This window comes from Epinephelus lanceolatus, chromosome 2, assembly GCF_041903045.1.
Source record: "Epinephelus lanceolatus isolate andai-2023 chromosome 2, ASM4190304v1, whole genome shotgun sequence".
In the NCBI taxonomy this organism is placed as follows: Eukaryota; Metazoa; Chordata; class Actinopteri; order Perciformes; family Serranidae; genus Epinephelus; species Epinephelus lanceolatus.
Window position 1 is genome coordinate 6,942,301 of NC_135735.1, and position 24,831 is coordinate 6,967,131.

Below are 24,831 nucleotides of genomic sequence, written 5' to 3' on the forward strand. Positions count from 1 at the left end.
TGTGAAGAGGCATTGAGCGCCTATTTTGTGCTAAGTGTGTGCTGTTTTTTCAAGAGTTGAAAAATATTCAGCTTTGGGTAAAATGCTGTCACTGTCACTTTTCACTCATCCAATCACAGTGGAGAAGGGGCGGGACAAATACCACAAAGACCAATGCTGTGTCTCAAATCGCATACTTCTGTACTTACACAAGTATGGAACAATGCAGTGCACTCAAAACGGTCAAGAAGTTGAGTGTGGAACTATGGACACTTCTCGCCCTCAATGGTCGCCATCTTGGCTACGTAGTGGAAGGGGAGGGACCACTTTTCAAACTGGAAATGGTGTGACTGTGGACGTCACTGCATTGTACAAATACATGTGTTTTTTGCACTAAGCACCACTATACTGTTGTCGGGTATAAGCCTGCAGTATGTTAATTGGGTTAATTTAGCAGTCTGTAATGATTTGGTACCGCTGTAGTGTAATTTACTCATTTACTGTAGTGTTTATGCTGTACCTTTAAGTTGACCTTTAAAGATACCTGTTAAAGCAATGTACTCTGTGCACTTACAGTCACACACTGGTTTATTATTTCATGTATTTTCATGCAACACACACTCATTGAGCACTTGAGAACTGGAAAGTACCTAGGATTCACTGTGCATCTTTTTTTTTTAAAACAGCATGAGGATGGGCTCAGACATATTGGTGGAAAGTTAGGGGAATTCCAGCTTGGCCTGATATGACCCTGGTAACAGGAGGCGGGCCTAGACTGCCCAGGAAAGCTTGGTAAAACTGGCTCCAAGGGAAAAAGGGAAAGCTGGGATACCATTATGTACAAGCTCAAGTAGATAGGCTGGCTTCAAGGGAAGAACGGAGAGCCGTGACACCGTTATGCTCAGCCCAAGTGGGTAGGATTAAAGAAAAAGGTGGAGACTCAACAGAATCTTCACCAGCTTTAAAAAGGGATGCACAGAAGGGAAAACTTCAGTCCTGCTCCGGAGCTTGACTCATTGAGTTGATGTGTTTGTTGCCTGTGAGCACATTAAACTCAGTTGCACCTGATTCTACGTGTCTCCAGTGATTTTTCCAGAGTATTTGAGATTTAGACATTTAATAGAAAACAAAGAAAGTTTGTTCGGGAATTAGGGAACGAGGTCGCAGGTGTGTGGATGCAACACTGTGGTTATGTGTGTGTTTCCACAGTCACTTAATGTAATAGCCCCTTCTGTCTGACCCCACCCAGACATGTGACTTCTGCAACCATTTGCACATGACAAATGAGTGCTAATCAAATCCATTCACCCTGACACACACGCATGGAGGCACCCCACTCTCAATCTAAAACGCACACACTCACGCACACACACTCACAGAGGCTGTGATAATGTATGTTGTCATTTCATGTCTCTGGGGAACACCAAACCTCTTTATGCTTCATTCTGGACTTGAGCTGCTCCACATTAACCCTTGACTCGTTACTGTGCATGGCCATGTGCTCACTAATTCAGATACATTTGGAAGTCCATCTTTTTCACTGTGTTTGGAGCTTCTGTCCACAAAACAAATGATCTTGCTCATCCAGGAACTAAACCACAGACCTAAAAGCTCTTTTAGCAAAATTATGTTTGTGTTTGCGCCACATCTGAGGATCTGCAAAGATTATGCTAATTAGACCGATCAAAAAGCAACAGCTTTGTCCTATTTATCTTCTTCGTAATTTACTGTCGCGACACTATATGATTCTAACTGATGCTGGACACTGGTTGTGAACAGAACTGGAAATGGAAAATACTAGAAAAGATCTGGTGCAGAGTGGCTCAGTGTTTCAGGATGTTTTTCTCCTCAAGGCCGCAACAGAAATTAAACACTTAGCAGATAGTTACTTTTCATTTCAGCCGATCTTTCTAGCTTTTATTACATCTATTTCCTACACTTTATTTTGTCAATAGAAGACAACAAAAAAACAATTCCCACTGCTAGTCTTGACTACTGACACGACTGGCAACTGTGCTTGCTAACTTTGTGAATAAATCGTGGACACAAGCTGTTTCATCACTGAAGTTTGAGTTCGACCTGCCTGACATGTAAAGTTCAGCTCTGCTAGCTTCTCCACAGTCATTCATTATCTATAGGAAAGTCCTACCCCTGAAGCAGGGACTTTTTGGGACTACAAACTGAAGCTGCTTTCATACTGCCATGCAGAAACTCATTGCCTCCAGTAGTTCCAATGAGGGAAATGCTGCAGAGGTGGCTTGCAATACAGCGGTAGGATTATGAAGCAGGTGCTGCCCAAGTGCTGAGTGCACTGTGTTCAGCTTCTGGTGGTTGCCGCCTGGCTTTGGCCAATCAAACAGCGGGCATTGTGGAAGCAAAAAGAAGACGAGATGGAGGAGTTGATAATGTTGGGGCCTGAATACCCAGAGTTGACACAATGCTAGCACCTTATAGAAACAAGAACAAAAACATGGCCTGGGAAAACACTTCCACCAAACTTCAGATGACTGTCCAAATATGTGTCCTTGGTAACTGCTGTGATTTCTGTTGTCCTGCTACAGCACACAGCTACAAACTAGCTTGATTCTGCCAGTGTTCACTGAAGCACATGCCTGTCATTACAGCTGCTGACCAAAGTGGCAGCTGCTGCTTTTAAAAACACTTAATGGGGGAATGCTCCTGCAGGTAGGTGGTTGTCAGGGTGGTAACTGCACAGCTGTGTGAAAGCAGCTTAAATTTGGAACCTGGGTCCTCAATTCAAGATGCAAGTCAAGATTATGTCCTAAAAAGATCCTGCAGATAAACTCCTGCAATGAAAAGGAGGTACAAGCCAACAAAGTTTAGTTCTGCAAAAATTAACAGGAGCTACAAAAGATGTCCGTCTGTTTCTTGTGGAAGCACGTGTGTCAGAAGAGCCACCATGGAGAAAAAAACAAAGACAACATTGTGCTGATGAGGATCCTTTTCTGATTTAAATGTTGTCTATTAGTAAATAATGTTTGTGAGCCTTAGACAGCAGGATTTTGTCTTCATCCTGCATGCTGGATGGAGACGAAATCTGTGGATGAAACTTCCTGTGGATAAAATGGGGGTAAAGTTCTTGAGCTCTAATAAACATTTTCTTTGGAACATGAGTGAAGGATGGTGGCAATGCACAGGAGAATGTATTATGCCCGATTAGGTTCGGATTAAAGGACTACGGAAAGGCCAGGGGAGAACAGTTGTCTCCGTGGAGTCCAGATGTCTACGTGGAGTCCATTACTTCCTGGTTATGGACACCTCAAAACGCACTATCCCACTTAAACTATGGCCACTTGCCAAACAAAAAAAACATTGAGACCATTTATATATTCACGTTTTTTGCAATCAAAATCCAAAGGTTTTTTTGGACAAGCCATAACTTGGTTTCCCTGGTAACACCTGAGGGTTTTGACTAATACCTGGCACCACCTTTACTATCTCATAAGGTTTTTATGTGATGGAAACACCGTCTACTACTCCAGTAAATAAAACGAACCCTAGAAACGACCAAGCAATGGGAGATATTCCTGGTGCGCTCAGCTTATAGAAACTTTCGGCTCAGCTTTGAGCCAGAAAGCTTATGTTATGGGCTAGCAAGATTCAAAATTAATGACACTGCATACGGTTGACCAATGGCAACATATTTGACAGTACGTTAAACAGAGCTAGACTAGCTTGCTATGGAAATCAATATCACAATTTTCGCTAACAAATGATAGTGATACGACGTGGGTGTGGCATTAGTTTAGAACAATGAACAGAGAGTTTCACTGGAGCTGCTTTGTTGGTGTCCATTATTGGACATTAATGGACAACCTGCAGCCAATCAGGATCAAATATCAACGTAGACCATGGTATAAAGTGCTGTAAATATTCTGTGAAAATGCCAATGTGATTGGAGCCATGTTTGACCTGTAACAGCATTCATAAAATGGCTGCATCAGGTTGGATATGCCCTCTGACCCCTATCTATAAACTCCCAGACACACACACACACACACACACACCCGCTGAGGCAGACACCACGCCCGTCTGGGGTGAGTGAAGCTCCTTCCATGTGACCGTCCATTATTAATGAGACAAGATGTATCCTGGGACTCCCCTGGGACGATGAGCTCAATAATGAGGTCACCACTCTGTGTGTGGACATACAGTGAGGCCTCTGCATGAAGTGTTCACAACCCCCCTGACGTCCTGCAGCTGCACCGCCTACTCATACATTTATAAACAGGCCGCGCCTCCGTCAGACACAGTGCACCTTTCACTGGAAAGCAAAGACAAAGATGCAGCTCTCAGACCTGTGGTGACAGAAGCAGAAAGAACATCAGCTGATTCATTCACTGATCCTCATCTGTAGTTTCCAATTCTAAAGAATCTGAGAGCAACTGTTTGTTTTCATAAAACACAAACTCCGAAAACCCAAGAGAAAGAGAAAAAGAAACTCACAGAAACACAGAGCACCTGATGGTCGTGTGTTTGTGTTCACCTGATGAATCAAAGTCCAACATTGATTCTACGTTTAGCTGCAGTTTGGTCGACACACTTGAGTGGGTTTATTTGATTTTTATGTGTCACGTGAACAGTACGTAGCCAAACCAAGTATGTGATCAAATGTTAACATCTGAAATACTGCTCGGTTAGCAGATGTTACAAAACTGAATGAAAACAGCAGCATTTAAAAAAATAAACACTGTGACATCATTTGTTTTGGCTTTTGACTTTTACTGCAAGCTCCTCCATCTGGTATGGATTAAACACTAATGACACAAACAGTCATTTAGAGTATTCTGGGATGTGATGTCAGCATTACGTATAACAGTTTATAATATTGTGGCAGAATAAGAGCACTAGATTAACAGGGCAGCAACATTCTGCAGGAGTATCAGAGGAGCTCACAATCTAGACTTTGTTACAGAATCTCATTACAAGGCTTCCGTAATATCTGTTTTTTCATACATTCCTGAAATTTCACTGGGGTATATATATACACTGTATATGATGGTATTTGTGTGCAGCACTACCTAACACCTAACACCCCAAGTCCCCCGACCGCTGACTTTGCTATGTTCTGCAAGCTGTCTTACCCAACATCTGCAAAATGTCAAGATATTAACATCCATACAACATGAGATTTTAACCTTGTCAGACATTAATAATATCGTCAACACAATTTTCATTACAGCGAAACTTTAACGTCTGTCCAATAAAAGAATCAAATGACTTCCTGATGTCAAATTGATTTGCGGTGCCTGCTGAACTCTCTCTTTCATCAAACTAAGAATAGCTTAATTGCCTTGTTAACTCATCTTAAAATACATTTCATTCAGACTAAACAGAAACAACACCAAAAGTATATCAGGCCCTGATCACCCCATCACACCCTTACACTAACCTTCCAGTGTAATCAATCTTTTTTGTTTCTTTGTTTGTTAGTTTGTTGGGCACAGGGAAACAGAGATCTGTGTGGGTACATGAGACTCGTTTATCCTCCATTGTTTACCAAATGTAAACTTGTTGTCGTGACCACCACAGAAGGCCCGCCTCTCAAATCATCCAATTGAATCCGCTTATACGTCTGGAACCTCCCGTCTACAACAGGCTTGAGACGAGCCCTCGTTGAAGACTTGGCTCCGATTCTGGAGTAACTCTCTTATCCTGAAGCCTCCTTAAGGAATCTGATCCGTTTGATTCAGCGGTGGGAACCTCTTGCGACCAAATGCCTTTGCTGATGTCAACCCCAGCAGGATTCGAACCCTGGACATTCCGCATGGAAGATGAGTGCTGTAAGCACATTGGAAAATGGGAAAAAGATGATGAAAAAAAAAGATGATGTGCTGCATTTTTCTGCTCTGAGTTGAAGTTTTTTCAACTTGAGTTCAGAGCGCTCCAGTAAAAACACCAGGCGCCTTGAGCGCAGAAACGCCAGATGCACTGCAACGCAAAAAATACAAACAAATAGCTTAATTCTACCAATGTAAAAATGTGCCTCCAGCTGCTTAAACACTTTCTGTGCGACTGGGGCCTCAGTTATTCTTCTTAGTCATTTAATTAGTCCAACAGTCACCAACTCCGGTTAGGTCAAAATAAACCCTTAATTCACCGAGTTAGATGTAAACACATGCAGTTTTTGCCACGGTCTCTGCCATTGCTGGTAACAGTCGCCATGTTTCTCAGCTTAGCCGTCTGTTCCCCCAGTACAGACTGCCCTCTGGTGGCGCATGATGTGCACTACATACAATACAGCATTTCTGTATGAGTTTTACAGAAAGAGGAGGATCTGTAATTTTGACGGTACTGAAAATCATGCTGGATCTTTAAATACTGTGGTATACTGTGATACTATGAAACTGTCCATCATCCACCTGCTGGCTTCACTTCACCACAGAGGGGATTCTGTCTGTCTATCTTTATCATGTAATGATGATGCTTCACGTTAATGGAGTCAAATGTCTTTCTCTGACACTACCTCATTAAATATTGTTACACATTTCCAAAATACGTCAGACATGCGTCACCGGTTGTTTATACGTTCAGAACTTTGCAATGGTATCTTTTATGATTCATCGAGACTTCCGGTTTCACTGTGTGTACATCCCACGCCACAGTGGGCACTGGAGTAAAATCGATGAATCCATTACAAAAACAATGTTGCTTTTTTCTGTATAATCCTCACACAGCCTCCTCAAAAACTATTTCCATCCAGTCAATTTTAGTATGGTCTTCTTTTTTTAAATTTGTAATCAGTCATTGAATTTGTTGTGTTTTATCAAACACTCTTTATTTACAGTTTCACAGTCGGCTCCAGCAAAATACCTGCTACTATTTTCCAACCTCTTGTGTGTTTAGTTCAGTGCATAGCTGTGTGCCTTCAGGCAGTGAGTGCACAGGACTGAGATACTGTCTGTGCGTGACAAGCAACAAAAGTAACACAGGGAGACGCACCACAGTCAACAAACAGGCAAAATGACATGAGACTGAGAGATGGAGGGGAAACACATTATTGAGACCAACCAGCAGAGCCTGCTCTTTCCCTACAAAGCCATGTGACAAACCCCTCAGCTGAAACATCCCCTACACTCTCGACACACACAAGCCGAGCAGTGTGTTTCATGTCCTGAGACTGACAGCACTCAATGACGTGTGGTTTGTCGCTGATGTCGCTGTCAGAAAAGTCTCATGTTTGCCTGTCAAGGAGCCATTTTGGATTCTGATCCCTGTGAGTCCCCTGCAAGGGATGAGTCATCAATGTCCACACACAAACACACACACACCTCCAGCAGAAAGCTCTCACATTCAATAATCTGGGCTATAATTAGCCCCCTGGAAAGGAAGACAAGAAAAAGCAGAGAGAGAGAGAAATGGCTTTTCAACCTAAAAATATTCTCACTACTCTTTTCTCATGTCAGGTCACAGCCTCACTAAAACAATCAAACAGGAGACACAGAAGAAATATTCTCTTATCTGCTCGGATAAATGGCACTAAAAAAAGGCCCCTCGACCCTCCTGTTGCCTTGGTTACGGTAGCAGAGCTGAATGGAGGAGGAGGTGATGAGTGTTTCACTGGGAACAGAGCCGGAGAGATCTGACAGAATAATAAATCTACCTCTGCTTATTTTCTCCCTCTGTACCACTCCACATCTCCCTCTCTCATAGTAGCACTTCACACTCGCTCCAGTTTTCATTAATGACCCGCTCATATCCGTGCCAGTAAAAACCAGGGTGCCAGTGGGCCCGTGGCGCCGAAAACTTTCCTCAGCAAAAACAACAACCAAAAAAAAAAAAAAAAAAAAGTAACCGCTTCAGCAAAGTTTCATTCGACTTTAACAAACAGTAAACAGCTCAGAGTGAATTATTCAGAAAAGCAGGATGCAGCGGGGTGATCACGTGTGATCAGACTCAAGGTTTCTACAGCCGCCGTCTCTGCCTCTGACCTCTTTCCTCTGCTGGCATGAAGCTGAATGTTGCAGCTGGTTGAGACAAAATGCCACGAAAAATTCATGACATGAGCACAAGCATTAAAAAAATGGAGATCATGTGTTTGCCTCTTTATTCTTAAAATAATGTGGGAAATTACTGTTGTACATTTTAACCCTGGAACTCCATAGAAATGATCCGCCAAATATAAATGCTTCATATCCCTAACATCTGTACAGCTTAAGCTGAAAGGCTATTTACATCAATAAAGCATGATAGTTGATAAAAGTATTGAAATTGTGTAATAAAAAAATACAAAAACATGTTTTTGTTATGTTTTAACAAAATAAAGACACAAAACTAATCCAAAAGATTTATTTTTCCCTGTTAAAGGTTTTTTTGGGGGGAGTTTTTCCTTATCCGCTGTGAGGGTCATAAGGACAGAGGGATGTCATATGCTGTAAAGCCCTGTGAGGCAAATTGTGATTTGTGATATTGGGCTTTATAAATAAAATTGATTGAACTGATTGATAATGAAGAGGCATGATTAAAATATTTCTCTATAAGTTGTTTGAACTATGTGCATTATATAATTTTTGAGATATGCTCATTTTTATGTTCAGATTGCAAAGGTGTTGTGAGAGACTCATTCATTCATTACCCTGGTGTTTTCGCCTGGTTTTGCAACACTCGTAATGTAGCATTATGATGTCATCATGAGCCTTAGCTTTGTGCTGCAAAAAGAATGAATGTTCTGACTATTACGAACTCCCGCAGCCATTATGAAATACATTATTAAATAATTATTAGGGGTGGGAATCACCAGTGGATCCATGATACAATATTTTATCACAATACTTTAGTGACAAAAAAAATATTACTATGAATTAAAATATCTTGTGATATGCTGAGTATTGTGATAGCCTTGGACCAAGACGTTCATTGCATGAACGTCTTGAAAACAAACCCCGTTTTTCATGTGGGGGTTCCCGGTCTAGACCGATTCACGTCTCCATGAACTTTCAAATCAAACATGTAATGTACTCACCTCATAGGCACAGATGTTAGGAAGGTGTACGGGGGGTTGCCGTGTGTTTGTATATCCGTTATTGTTCAGTTAACATGTATTTTTATCTCGGATGTCTTGAAATTTTCTTCACCCCTTCTTCGTCCTGCAATGAATGAGTGCACCGGCTTTCTTTTTTTTTTTTTTAAAGATATTTTCTGGGGCTTTTTAGCCTTTAATGTACAGGACAGACAAGCGTGAAGGGGGGAGAGAGAGAGGGAGTGACATGCAGCAAAGGGCCACAGGCTGGAGTCGAACCTGGGCCGCTGCGGCAACAGTCTCGTACATGGGGCGCCTGCTCTACCACTAAGCCACCGGCACCCCGAGTGCACCGGCTTTCTACTGCGCCACAGCGCCACTACAGCGGTTGGGAGGTGTACTACCAATGTGCAATACACTTCTCACTTCAGCCATTTTTTTGCAGCAGCAAAATGTATTTAATGGACTGAAAAGGCAATTGATTTTTATTATTTTAATAGACTACTAATAGTTTAATTTGTATTTGTAATACTAATAATTTACATAGTAAAAAAAATGATACTTGTACTGTATGATTATACGATATTGCCACACAAAATTAACACGATTCTACGCTGTATCAATTTTTTCCCCCACCCCTAGACTTTATGGCAAAATACCATGTTTGCACCATGAGGTAAGGTAAGGTTATGATGCAGTGACGAGGAGGACAGAAGCCTTCGCTTTCTGCTGCAAAAAGAACGAATGCTTCAGCTATTATGGTTCTAATTTTAGATCGATTTAAACAGGACCGTGCAAACAATGATCTCCCATCACTGTCACCAGCGACATTATAAAGTGCAACCAATGAGATGACAACTGTCCTTGACTAAAAACAACAGAGGCGCAGATTTTGGGGGGACACAGGGGATACGACCCCTCAGTATTTTGCACATGGACATTTGTCTTATCAATAAAATCACTGAAGGAGCAGAGGACTTTTATTTGGACAAACCTAATGACATTTCCACCATATATTGATGCATAAAAAGTCACCAGAATGCAGGAAATTCAGTGTTTGATGCTTTAAAAAGGGACAAAAAAGAACCCCCACATCCCCCTATTTCATATGAACTCTCCTCTAGTCCGTCTCCCAATCAGAGCAGTGGGTCATTTTGAGAAGCTGCTGATTAAACACAAATGTCTTTCACTTATAGCCGCCATGGGAAGTCTGCTGTGGACTGAAAGGGAGAGTGGGAGACTTTCCTGTGAGATTATACAGCTCATTTAATGAGATCTGGTGAGAACCACCTCTTTGAGGAGGCCAAGTCGTACCTTTATATCCGGGCCGTTGCAGTTGAGGCTCATCCCGCACTCGTCTGTGATCTCTGTAATCTCAGACAGGTCGTCATCCTCAAACTCATCCAGGCTGATGTCATGGGTCAACCTGGTCGAAGGAGAGGATTAAGGGGGAGAAGGGGGAGAGATGAGGAAGGGAAAAAAATCAATGTTAATCCTTCAGCACTCATCCGAAGCCTCAGCACATCTCAAAATCTCTTCATGACCGAATTATCTGTCTGACAGGGTGGTACCTCCAGGACAAACTATAAGCTCGATGACACATCAAGAACACGGACAACGGTCCCAAGCACTGGTCATAATCGCACCATAAACAAACTCAATAACATCAACAAAATGCTGCTGAGTTACGTTTTCAGGGATACAGTTTAAAATTAGAGTTCAATATGCACATGTATGTTGTTATGATTAAGAACGGGCAACAAAAAAGACTAAGACGCAGCAAGCAGTGTAAATATCCTGCAGAGGCCACAGTGTTCAGTCAGAATTCAACAAATGGAATAAATCAATAAACATACTCCTGATTTTGCTGCATCACCAAAAACATCATCACAGTCATGTTGTCACGATACTGCAATTTCTAACTTAAATGCAATAACTTGAAAATATAATATTCAATATCATTTCGGAAACCACGGGGAAAAGATAATTTAGACATTTCTATTAAAACCTAAATATAAAATGGCTGTAACATGACAACGACAACATTTCCTTTCTTAGTGGCAGAGAACAGTGGGTTAAAAAGAGAGAAAGCGCAGCTGGTACCGATGTATCGATACAAGAGTCTTGACACCGTTTCAAATATTGAAAATTGATGGGGATCACTAAATTGATATTTCTGACAACACTAATCAAAAGCATGACTGTGTTCAGCATATTCTGTAACACAGTGTCTTGAGGGAGGAATTTTGTCTACAACAATGGTTCTCAAATGATTTTCAATAATGTACCCTCCTTGAAATATTTCCCAGCCAAGTATCCTGTAACCAGTGCAAAATAATATGGAAACTGGCTTCTTGGTCCCACTGAACAAACGTGAATGTGATTGCATTTGTTGCAGCAGTTGATTGGCAGCTAACCATTACATTGAAAATGGGAATACTGAATATTAAATGTGATCAATCAAACTTATATTTACATTTTTCATATCTTGTGCAATATTTTCGTAACATCATGTGCACCATTACTTTTCAATATCATGATCACTGGTCAGTGTAGTGCAATACCATTTTGTCAATCATGTGCAATACTACTTTTCATTGTTATTTTACATTCAACCTTACTATGTAATAACAAAAACTCTGTCTGTGTGTGGGTGTGTCTGTCCCACGTTTTTCTACTCACTGACATGGTCAATCTATGTGAAACTGCACACAAACATTGAGGATTGGCATAGGTAGAAGGTGACAAAGCTACCAATGGGTATGGACTAGTATAACATTGAATATCAGATGCAGTCTGTTTATTACACTATTTTAGTTCATTTTTAGTAACTCTTGTACTTATCGTACTCCTAGTGTTGATCTATTAGACACTGGTTTTTGTTTTTGCTCCTTGAAAACATTTCTACCTTCTGTATTTGTATATTTTGCCAGATATTTAACACTATTGTTTCTAAAACTGGGCCCAGCGATTGACCCTGACCCGGGGAACGCACTGGTTGTTACTGGTTGAACATTAAAATGTGGTTACTGTAATGTTACTGTAACCTGAGGCATTCTCTGGCACAAGAATTTCCTTTGGGATGAATAAAGTTCTATTTAACTGAATGAAATTGAACTGAACGTATTATAGTATAATCATTTCAGGAACTGATATTGTTTTAATTAACATTTTAAAAAATGTCATGTACCCCCTGTGGTGCTGCACAGGGCTACCCGTACCCTTATTTGCAAAACACTGCTCTTGTAGAAAGTTCATAGCATCCAAAATCACAAAGGGTCATCCTCCGGGGAATATAAACGTGCTCAGTAAACTTCAGGGCATGATGTGGCTATTTATTTGTGGAAAAAAGGAAAAGTCGGCGTGGTAGTGGTGGTGGACAGTGGCCCAGGGAAACATCAGGATTCATCATCTGGGGAGCAGGAATATCCACAGTTAGTGTAAGGCTGATCAGACCTGTTGCTGATGTATCTGACCAACTGACCGACCCTACTGGAACAACTTTCAAGTCAACAAAACAGATAATCATACAACTTCAAGGTACTCAGCAGTGAGCAAACATCTGTCAAAGCTCAATTATTATCTCATTACAAAGTGTGAGCCTCTGATTTCTGCCGCCACATCAACACACTGTGGCAACTGTGGCTGTCGAGCTCAAGGAGGCAAACAGCTTCTTTATTTACTGGACTTGTATCCAAATGTCTGAACATTTCAAACTACAGGATCAGGAAGAAAACACTTAAATTTTGCAGGGAAGGACATGATTGATTACTCTAGCAGCAGCCCTGGACAACACTCCAGTGTGAGGCAGGGAAATGTACCGTCCTGCTGTCTGTGGCAGGATTCAATTAGCTTCCAGTAAACAATGCTTCAGTTTTCCCCGTCTGTAATTATGTCCGCCTGTTATCTCTTTACCCTGCAGCCTCCTGGGCGAAACAGACACAGTCAGAGAGCAGGGAAATGTTATTAGAGGGAGGAAAGAGAAGATGACAGTGATCACAAGGAGCATGAAAGCAAGCTGTCAGAGGAACCTGGTGAACTTGGAGAGCTATGATCCCTCTGGTGCTGCATGATGCTAATGTCATTTCTGGCCACACTGACACTGCAGCTGTCTCCTCTTGCAAAATTACGCACAGCTGCGGCCGTCTTTAGCCATCACGTGTTGGAATATGGGTATGGGAGTTAAATAGCCTGGGTATAGGAGCATCTGTTTACCTCCATAATGAGGCCCTGAAGGAGGAAGGAGAGAAGGGCTGAAGGATGGAAAGGGAGAGGGAGTGAGAGAAAGAAACAGGAGCACTCCACTGGTAGGGAGTAAAGGATCTCAGAGGGGAATACATGTACGCCTGATAGAGAAAAATGAAGAGAGGAAGAAGCTGACATTAAGAAATCACCAGTGGAATCACCTCCAGTGAAAAATCCTCCGACTTGCAGAGCTGCAGCATCAGTCACTTTTTAGGTTTGTTTTTCATTTATCATCCGAGGTTGATTTTCCATGATAGCACCAACAGTAAAATGCAACGTTGTGTAGCGACTGACTTGCAAGGTGGAAAAATCAGATTGTTTTTGCTCCTGCTGCTCGAAACAAATGACTTTGTAGAGTTTAAAGAAAGGATAAGGCCACCAAAGTTTTGTACCTTTCTTACTGTCAACAAATCCCATAAAAAAAGATCAAAAACCAACAATGAATTCATCCTACTCACAAGTATTATAAGTGTTACCAAAGCCAGATACAGCCTACTGATAATTCTCTTTGCCACATAACTCTAGTGACCAAAATACTTTTTAAAGGAATAGGCATGTCCTGATTTTGCCAAGTGGCAAGCGTGCATCGATGCCGACTTACTGACAATTCGTGTAATGCCATGTTGTGTTCGTCATGAAAGACGCTCCATACAAATAAAACTCCGCAAGACTACCCTTACAAATATAAACTGCTCACACTAAGGTAGACATTTACAGGCTTATTGTAGGGATGTTCCTGGCGACTAATTTCCCTGTCAACTAAATACAAATTTTAATTAAGACTAGTCGACTAATCTTAAAAAGAGAAAACACTCAGAAAACAGTCAAAATATAGCACAACTTACTGTTAAGTATTTGAACACTGTCCCAAAAACAATTGTGTGCATTAAGAGCCCTTTGAAGCCTTCAACAATCTTCAACAACCATGTTGGATTTTAAATGCTGCTTAAGTACAAGACACTTTGCGCTGTGCGGTATGAATGTGAACATGACGGCAACTCAGTCAAAAGTTAACCACTAAAATAACTAGGGCTGATCCAAAAAATTTGAACCTTCGAAGCTTCGCTCGATGGCACGGGATTCGATTGTGGAAAAAAAAAATTCGAAGCTTCTGCGCTTTTTTTTTCGTTTTTTTTTTTTAGGGAGGCCTTAAACGCAACACTAACCCCCACCAGTCCGATACTGACAATGAGCGCACTCAGAGCTGGCAGACATGTCCAAGAGGTCATCAGATGTGTGGTTGCACTTTAAAATATGCCCCGACAACCCCCAGAAAGCAGAGTGCCAGATTTGCCAAAAGCAATTGGCATATCACAACTCAGCAACAAATTTGGGAAATCACTTGAAAAATGTAAGTAGTAATTATAAAAGAAAAAATCTCCGACAAGGAAACAGAAAGCCTGACGCACAATGGAGACCTGCTATTATCCTGCTTGAACACAGACGACTAAATTCTTTCAACAATGTGACTCAAAATAATGATAAAATAGATTTTTTTGATGTAAAATATGCATTTTCCAGTTCCACCGGTCCGCTCTGAGTCTGGTGTCAGAGACACTTCTGAGTTGCGCATCTGTTTGACCGTGCTGCAGTATGCGCCGAGGGTTTTAATTTAGTGTTCAATCAAAAGTTAAACACTACTTATCACCGACCATTAGTGTTTTTTCTGCATTTTTTTTTTAACCCCCCCCCCGGCATTGTCGAATGCTTCGAATTAAATTTGTTCTGAGCTCCGAAGCTTCGAATGTCCATAAATGGATTCGAAGGTCAGCCCTAAAATTAGCATCTAAAATAAATAAATAGCCTCCAAAATGTGGGGCACATTGAACCTTGCAGATTATCTGACAGAAATGAATTTACTTCAAAGTTAATAAAACACCTAATGACACACCTATGATAAAATTTCAGCTGAAATGAGGCATGTTGCTCCGTGCAGTATGAATGTAAACCTGCACATTATCTGACAACAACTCCTAAAGTTAACAAATAATATAACATCTCAAAAAAAGATTAACTGCAGCTGAATTCATTTTCTAGACTTCCATTTTTTAACCACGCTGGTTTTGCGAGAGGACATCTCTCCAATTTCCCACTGTGCTGCTTTAAAACTCCAGTCTACTGGAGCATTACCGCGTGGAGGGGGAGTGCTGTCTGACGGCTCTGTAGCACCCACTAGTGGCAGGAAACTGCATGACAGTTAAGTGGCCTTGTAACCGACTAAAGATTCTGGTGCCGACTAGCGAGGGGGCGGACGTTTAATTGTTTAAACAGATGTTAACATCGTCAAGGTTACCTTGTATAAAAGAATGTATCTCTAGAAAACAGTCGGGTCCATTTGATTGTGGTGCTGTAACTAAAAAAGAAAAGAAATGCTACCAATGAAGATTAGAAGTGAGAATCTTGATTCATATTTGATCAGCGCTGCTTAGTTTAACAGTCTGACCACAGATTTTCGGCAGTGATTGACAGCTGTGTTAGAGACTCCCTGGCCTTAATTGGTTGTTTTTGTTCACATGAGGTCAAGTCTTGCAAATATCATCAGAAGTACTATGAGGACAGTTTCCTATAATACTCAATGAGATGCACACTGAATGACAGCACAGTTATCATTCACATATATCAGTTCTGCCAATATGTGTCCAGCCGTCCTGTCCTTACCAGCCAGACATGATGAGCACTCAGGAACAACATGCAGCTTATGGCGCCATCTCAGCTGTTTTTTGTCCCAGCTGAATTGCATTGACAGGCTTTGGTCTGGGGACACTGCTCTGCTTTAGAACAACAAAACTGTAAGCTTATCAGTTCACTACAAATGTGATTTATTACAACACAGACTGATGCTTGGGAGAGGAACAAAATCAATATGCTCCTGAGCGTCCCCCTGTTATCTGCATCACTTACAGGAAGGAGGAGAAAGGTGGATGAGGAGAGAAAGGAGAGTAAAGGAGCAAAGACTTCATGCCAATCAGAGCCAATCAGACACAAGTATGTTATTTATTGAACTGCAGGTTCTGACCTATAATTTGGACAAGGACAAAAGGGGGAGGAGTCTAAAGAGTGGTGTACAAGAGGTGAGAGGATGAAGTCGTGACTGTAGATCAAACCCAGAGGAAAGTGCACATAGACGCAGCGGACAGTGAGAGGATGGAGGGAGTCATGGGGACAAAAATAAATGGAGGGAGGGAAGGCGGAGAAAACTAAGCGCCGGGAGATAAACCACCTGGACGGGACAGGGTGACCCCTTTGCTGCAGTGAATTGTGGGTAAGAAGGGCTGCAGACACCAGAGAGAACCAATGGAGTGTATAATACAGAGCAAATGACGTTGTCACACATCAAGGCTCAGACATCACAGGATACAATGTCGAGCACGCTCGCATCAAACAGGCTGTCACGTCACAGTCACAAATTTTGGTGATTATTTTTCTAATGATTTTTTTTTTCCATTCACACAACGGAGGACAAATTTCATTCCTAACATCACCATTACAGAACATTCAGTGATAACAACATACACAAGCAATACTCCTGTATGTGATTCATTCAATGACTTTGTTAACACACACTTAGCAAAATTTGGCATTTATAATATTTCTTAGATTTTTAATTACAAAGAAAAGAAATTTTAAAAAGGACTGAATTTGTTCCTCTTGGGCCTCCCTCTGGGGATTTGTGTCTTCCTGCATCACACTACAAACTCCTTGCGAAGCTCCTTTTTATGCCTCCTTTTAAAAATGCATCCTGCACAATTAGATCAAAGACCTCCAGCTAAGTGTTACGCTCTGCTACAGAGAGACTTTTAACATCCACGCTCATGAAAGATTACAGGCAGTTTTAAAAGGAAAAGATGAGCTGATTTTGAAGGTTTGATCACTTTTTTTTCCAGGTAGACATGAAGAAGGTATTTCTAAGGGGTAAGCCCTTTTCTGAGTGGAAGACCTCTCTCATAACCCCAAAGTAGGGCTGCCCCCAAACAGTCAACCAAAGGTTAGTCAACCAGAAAGGTCATTAAGCGGCAAATTTCATTGGTCCCTTAATCGCAGAAAAAACAAACAAATGTCAAACTCTATGAGGAGCTGCACCTTGTCAAAATAAATCTGAACCTACATGACTGGACCATGTGGGAATTTACTCTGAAAGGACAGACACAGGAAGTGTCCACGCTCAGCAGTCAGACAGGAGTCAGGTTAATCTCCAGGGCTGGTACCTGTGGTTATTCCACAAGCTAGTTAATAACATGTCGGGCAGGAAATCCAAAGTGTGGGATCATTTTGAGAAGGTGAAGGACGAACCCAAGGTGATATGTAAACTCATCTTCATTGGTCGACTACAAACATGACGTATCATCTGAAACATGGAAGTAGCTACATGCCCATTAGCCCACAGCGTCATTAACAGGCGGCTCGCTCAGTGTGTGACGTGCACTTGTAGATAAAATATAGGCCTATATTAATGAAGGTTATTATTTTTGTTATTATTATGGTTTAATTTTATTAATTATTATCTGAGTTTTGTTGTGCTTTCCTTGTTTAAATCTAATAAAAAGTATTTCAAAAAGAAAAGGACAAAAAGGAGAAGAAAGCCATGATAAATATTTTTCTAAACCCCACAGTCACAATGGACATGCTCATTTGTAAGAATCTCAAACATGCAATATTGTAAACAAAAGGTATTTTTCATCCTGCAGGTCCCACCCTCCTCTACACCCACTGTATGAAATGGTATACATTTCTGGTCTCCTAAGTAGGCGTTGTCCCCCATATCCCAATCAAAGACGATGGAGAACAGCCAATCAAAGACGAGTATCCCCAACCTCGCTTCTGTCAACATGTGTGTACCCTTACTGGCTGTAAGCTAAATAAATAAACGGTCCGTGAAAAAAAATATTTTTTCCAGCGGATGTCTTAGTTACAACATGATTGAGCTAACTGAAGTAGTTTCATGTCGTATCCGACAACAGGAGGCTTTTAACAGATGACATCCTGATGTTAGCTTTGCTGCTAGTGTTAGCTGTCCCTGTCAGCTGCAGCCACTGATGCTTTCTAGACATCGCGACTTCCCAAAACTGAATAAATACCACACATAGCAACACAAAACTGCTTTGCTAGCTCAATCATGTTGTAACTAAGATATCTGCTGGAAAAAAATATTTTTTTTTAATCCAGTATCTTTGGTGAAACTGCACTGATTTCAGCACCTGAGAGGAGATATCTGTTGCCAGATCTCGCGAGAGTGTGTTGTTGAGACAGAGACAGGTCTTGAACAAAGTAAATTTTCTCCTGATTTGCCATTTTGGTGTCGGAATGTTCTGAAGATATGTGGCTTGTGATAAATGGGTCCAATATTTGCTTCCGTGACTATAGGGCGAAAGAATCGGCCATAATCTGTAATCACGTTCATTTCTCCCACTGAAGTCAATGGACACAGACCTGCTGTTAGTCTCCTAAAGGGGCGTGGTGCTCGCGAACCCCACGTGACACTGATACAGGAAACTGACTCGCAGTGGACTGTCTTGGTTTACTCGCTGTCTTTGAATAAAGCCAATGCTGAGGTGCCGAAAACTGCACTTCCTCTAATGGCCACTTGGCTGGCTTCAGGAGCAAGTCAATCCCCATAGACCTCCATGTTAAAATGTCCAGCCTCACATCAGAAATAAAAATGTTTACAGCCTGGTACAAAAAAAGGTGATGGTCTCTACATCTACTTTTCATCTAACTGACCCATTTACATTTTATTAGGCTTAAAGTTATGCATTTTTAAGGGTGGGGCCTCTTGAGTGACGGGCTACCTACCCAGTGTCACCACAGTTAAAGAGTCAGATCCACCCCTCGCTTATCTAAAGAGCCAGCTTCTCATCCAAATACCATTACTTCTGGCTCCACAAAACCAAGACGGCAATGGCCAAAATGCTGAACTCAAGGCTTCAGAGCCCTCAGTGCAGCTACAAGGACAGGATCCCTCACCTGTCTCCCACCCACAACCATGTCAATAATCTGGAAACACTGTCCTGTGGACTGAACCCAGGTTTGGAACATTTCTGATTAGTCCCATTCTATGTTGAATTCCTCCAGTATATCCTATATAAATACACTTAATTGCCAGTATATTAGGTACACCTAGCTGAAACTAATGTGGTCAAATGTAACAGCCCTGCAATAAACCCTATCTTCATAAAGGTTAGGTTCAGTTTTTGTTTTAGAGAGGTGTTGATTAACTTTCTGATCACTCTGGAGGAAGTAGTTTGTGGTGCTACTGAACTGCATTGTGATATACAGAAAGGTGTTTCTGGTATTTATAGACATGAAACGTGGGAAAGGAAAAAGGGGAATGACATCCAACACTAGCCAGTGCAGTTACACCTGCCCTCTAGGCCAAAACGACTTTTGAATATAGTTATGCAAACAATCAGCACACATACATAAGCAAAACCCTTATTCTTCTTAGATAAAAATATCTCACATAACTTCCTGAATGAACACTAAACATCAATAACCCAGATCCCTAAATATCCTCGTCAGTTTCCTCTGGGATTGTATTCCTGTCCGACGTACACCCGTCATCTCACTCACACACTCGCAGCACCTTCAGTGATCAATGCAGCCTGACTCAGCAGACTGGCTGGGGGTGTCCAGGTCAGAGATTCCCGTGAAACTTCTACTATGTCATCATCACTGAAAGTGAGACACAGCAAATCATTCGGACCGTAGTAACAACAGGCTGACACGGATATCATCACTGACAGTGACACGGTTACCTCACAGGGCCCTGAGAGCATCCAGGCACCCCCGGGGAACTGCTAACTAGTTAAAACATCAGCATCCTGATGTTGTTTTGCAGGTTATGGTTTCAAGTGCTAAGGCTTGTTGAAAAGATGGCACGATTACAATTGCACCAGTCCTGTTCTCTACAGAATACATGTTTTTATTGTTTAATTGCTCCACCACCAAAATTCTTAGAAACTCAGCTGCTGTCCAGATTATGTACGGTCGCAACTTTTTTTCTCCAGTTCAGGAGGTGTGGCGCTCATGTATAGAACAAATGTCATTAAAAGAAAGTTGAAGTGGATGTTTGGGTGCACGAAGCTCAAAACTTTGACACCTGAGGTTTACATCCTATATGTCATAACCCTGATTACTCGATCTTATCCAGGGGTCCGTCCCAATACTCACACTTCCACTCAAAATTGGCCCTAGCCCTTGTTTTTGCACGTTCCCGCGAAGGGCTAGGGTGTCCCAAACTTTAGGGAAGTGCTTTTCAGCCCTTAAAATCCCCACTTTATTCAAAGGACCGTGTGATGCGATTGCAACTGAATTTCCCAGGATGCATTGCAAAACTATCCAGCCAGGCGAGTTTTCCAGAAAGATGGCAGCCTCCATGAGAAAGTCAATCGCAAATAAGCATGCAAAAATTCCAAAATATGTCAGAATGTGTTATGTTTCTGCAGCGTTGAGTTAGAATATGAATGCTTGAAAATCGCTAATTCACAATGTAGCTGACGTGAACATCTACAGAGTTCTCTGTGCAGGAAGCCTAGTCGCCGATATGTGTGACATAGGTGAACACTTCTGTTACGCTAATTTGCATGAAGTGGCGTCTCAGTTCGTAGATAAAATTCCCTACCCCTCAACACTACCACTTCATCGTTGAGGGGAATCTATCTGGCGAGTGCACTTGAAACCAAGGGGTAAGGTTAAGGGAAGAGAATTGGGATTGGCCCCAAAATTGTCTCATATTATATTTGTACATATGTAAGAGCACACACAATAAAAATGATGACATGAACCGGTACCACAGCTTGTAGTTGCACAATAGTTTGGCGGACAAATTACACCCAATGTGACTTATGAAGTAGCAGCACGTGTACAAGGGTCCTGACACACCAAGCTGATGGTTGGGCCATTGGTTAATGTCGAGCTGTCGGTGAGTGTGTCTCTATTTTTGCAGTCCACACCACTGGCACTTGTCAGCTCTTGTCGGCTTTTTTTCAGCCGATGCAGCTGCGGACCCGGCAGAGCCTGTCGGTGGGTGCAATTACTCTGATTGGCAGTTGGGGTCAGTGCACGAGAAGAGAAACTGAAGTGAGGAAAGCAAACAACTAAAATCAAGAGGGTATGAGATCAAAACAAAGTTGTTATATTAGGTAAGATTTTCTTTTAGCCATTGAGCTCTGTGGTTGTTTGCGTTAGGCTACTATTTATGAGAGCATGGTAAATATAATTTGTTCTTTTGACATCTTTTAATGTGCTAACTGGCTAACTAGCGTCTTAAACCCGTCCCGTCAGCCTTCTGGTTTCTTGTTTTTTAATTACAAATACAGACTACCGCCACCTGCTAGTATGGAGAGTAACATTCCTCTCACGCTGGCGCAGAACATATGTGGCTAGCTGGTCACTGGATGTACTTTTTGCAGTGTGTTCAAGTGCAAAATTTTGGCCAAGACATAAAGGAGAGGCGACACATGCCACTAGTTCTTTGATGTTGGTGTGGTGTGTCTTGGCCTTAAAAGTCCTCATGTCACATGTTAAGATTACAGCTTAATGCTAAAGCCACTACAGATGTAGTTCTGCAGTAAACACTCAGCACCAGCAACAGAAAATCACCAGTCAATCAGACAGTCAACAGTTAATTTAACTTCTGATGTGTCTTAAGGCTGGAGTTCACCTCTCCAGGGAAGATTTTAATACTTCATGTGCTATTCAGTGATTTGGATCCCAGTCTCAGCATGTGTGATCTCTCTCTCACTGGAACAGTATCAATAATAGAAGTAAATATGACTATTAGTGGGCCCTGTGAGTGCAGGTTTGAAAACGTCCCTTCAGAAATGTCACATCATGGACACTTTGTCCACAGTTTATGTTGTTAAAAGACATCAGAGGGCAACAGCACTGCAGGATGGATGTTTCAGTTTGTTTGGCCGAGGATTTGGGATAAACTCCTGCGTTATTCTGACAGTGGGGGGTGACAGGGCAGCCTGCTGGCTTGTGTCTGCCTCCTCAGCCTGCCTCTTCTCTGCTTGTGTTAATGAAGGACAGCATGACCTCTCGCTCGGGCCATGATGGGCCCGGCCAGCTCATTAGTCTTTATCTGAGTCCAGCCATGACCCAACAGCACTGTAGTTACCTACTGTTTGCTTGCAGTGTTTGTTCACGCAAGGTCAAATATAGATAAAGGCCACGTTTTTTTTTTTTTGAACAGATTGCCACCTAAAAATTTTTTTTAAGATTTTTTTTTATTTAAAAGACGAAGCTAATCCGGATTTTAATCAGAGCTGTACGCCTCTACAGACCCACAAGTTTTCACATTTCCTGCTGCAAAAAAACAACTGTTTTTGCAGTGTGCAGTGGAAAAAGGTCACGCTGTGGTGAGGACGGATCAGGAAAGGCTTCCAGTATAAGAAAGTGAACAGAAAAATGCAAATGAGCTGCTGATTATGGAGCAAAATCCCCCTTCATTTAAAAAAAATACTTAAAAATAAAAATGTGCAAAACTGAATCTGATCTCTGCTCACATATTTGTTTTATTCACAGCAATATTTGTTTCAGTGGGAGCAGGACAGTCACACAACTACGGATAATTTGCACCTGCACATCTCTTGCTGTGTTCCAGTCTCACAGGAGTAGCATCTGTGTTGAGCTGTTATGATTCAATCACCTCACACAGCAAACACATTAAGCCCTGCATTTAGTCGTCACAGCAGACGCATGTATACCATCGCCTGTCTTTTTCCCCATCTCTTCCCAATGATGCACACGTTTATGCTCCCACTGAGAGATTACAAGGCTGCACGCAGTCATTCATTCATCAGCTTTGCCCTCCTGCAAGGACAGGACCGGGACAAGGATCAGGACCTCACCCCCACCCCTCCCGACCCTCCATCATCTGCTGTATGAAAACAAACTCTGAAAACACAAAATTGTCCCAACAGTGCATCTCCTGCATCGACACAGCTGTCACACCATAACATAAAGTGTGATGTGTGTTCTCCTCTGTGGCTTCTCTGCTCCTATTTTTGGTCAAACTAAAGCATCAACCTCTGCTGCACGCTCTACCTCTCCTCTGAAGACACAAACATACACACCGCCACATGCATCCGCTCTCCTTCAAGGGCATGCCTGTCCTGAGCTTTAAGATGCAAGAGGACGACATATAGCGAGAAAGAGGCATGTTAGCAGCTCCCACACTCACAAGGTCACACACACAGCCATGTTGCTGCATGCCGGTAAAAATAAAACACGCAGAGAAGAAGGAGAGAGAGATGCCCTACCATTTCTCCCACTGGTCCTCCATCCACCCCTCTTCTCCTTCCCCTCCCGAGTCCATACTGTAAGTGAGGAGGGCATCCACAGCTGAGAGGAGAGGAGGAGGAGGAGAAAGGAGCAAGGGGGTTAAAGTGAAGAAAGGTGGGAGGGCGGAAGAGAGAGGGAGGAGCGAGTAGGAAGAGAGGGAGGAGGGGTGCAGCTCCTCCGGGTCGATGGGAGAGGCGTCCGACTCAGAGCCCTGCCGCTGCCGCTCAGCCGGAGGAGAGACAGAGATAGAGGGGGGAATTATTTAAAGCTGAGGAGCTGAATCTGCCACAGAGGAGCAGTGTTATATAATCTACTCCTCTCCCTCTCTTCCTCTCTCTGGTGTTTACTCTGTCCTGTGTGCATCCGATTTACTACGCCACTGCAGGAAAGTGCTGGTGTTAGCAGGACATCCAACGCCACGGTGAGCCCAAACAGGAGAAGCACCAGCACGGGAGGACGCTCCTCTCTCTCTCTCGCTCGCTCTCTCTCTCTCTCTCTGCACAACGCTGCCGCGCTCAATTATTCATGAGGCCCCGTTGATCACAAGACTCCACATTTTCCCTTCTCTCTCTTCCTCTCCATTCATCCTCTTAAAGAAAAATGAATCACAACTTGAGTCCTATTTTTGCAGTTTTGGCCCCATCAGTTAGGAAAGTATTGCACTTTCCCAAAGATCTGGCAACACACTGATAAAGCGATGCCTCACAGGGCAAACAGCACCAGCAGTCGGATGACCTGACAGGTTGTTAAGGAGCCAACAGTTAATCCAGGTTATCTAAACTACTTATTTTGAAGTCAAACTGAAATAAATCCACCCGAAATGTGATCATCCCTCATTATAAAAGGGAAATTAAAAGCTCACACCTTTGATAACTGCAGTGACAAGTTGAATCAAAAGGCTGGTGTGTAAACTGTGATGGATGTTTACATGTTAACATACACTTTTGATAATAATTTTACCGTTATAATTCAAACAGGACATTGTGTCTCTTGCCTCGAGGCATCAGGTTGCAATAATGTTATTATTGCCAAAAGAAATGATGCCAAACGTATAAAAATAAGGCAAAAATTGTAACAAACTGATGCTATCCTTTAGCTCGTGCTGGTCTTTGTTTGGGCAGGTGCTTGAGCTTCCTCTAAAAATCAATGTGTCTTTATGGAGATCTACACACAGCTATGCACTGTGAACAGTACAGTCCATTAACCCTTCCAACCCTGCTGACCTTAAAACCTCCTGCTAGCATCTTATAGGCCAAAGCATGCACTGTATGTGGGTAGTAACACTGTAAATACTGTGGGAGCATGGTGCTAATTTTAGCCTCCAAAGGCTTCAGTAAATATGT

General features: G+C 42.2%; 1 protein-coding gene across 3 annotated transcripts in view; it reads right to left on the bottom strand.

Moving 5' to 3' along the window:
- mapk8ip1b (mitogen-activated protein kinase 8 interacting protein 1b) overlaps window positions 1-24,831 on the bottom strand; it is a 77,962-nt gene that overhangs the window by 39,780 nt on the left and 13,351 nt on the right. For 2 of the 3 annotated variants that reach the window (XM_033630263.2, XM_078173521.1), the window contains one exon: window positions 10,274-10,385. In XM_033630263.2, the coding sequence (XP_033486154.1) occupies window positions 10,274-10,385 (112 nt within the window). Of the gene's footprint in view, window positions 1-10,273; window positions 10,386-23,466; window positions 23,874-24,831 lie in introns of those variants that run through there. The other variant, XM_033630264.2, reaches the window with a different exon arrangement.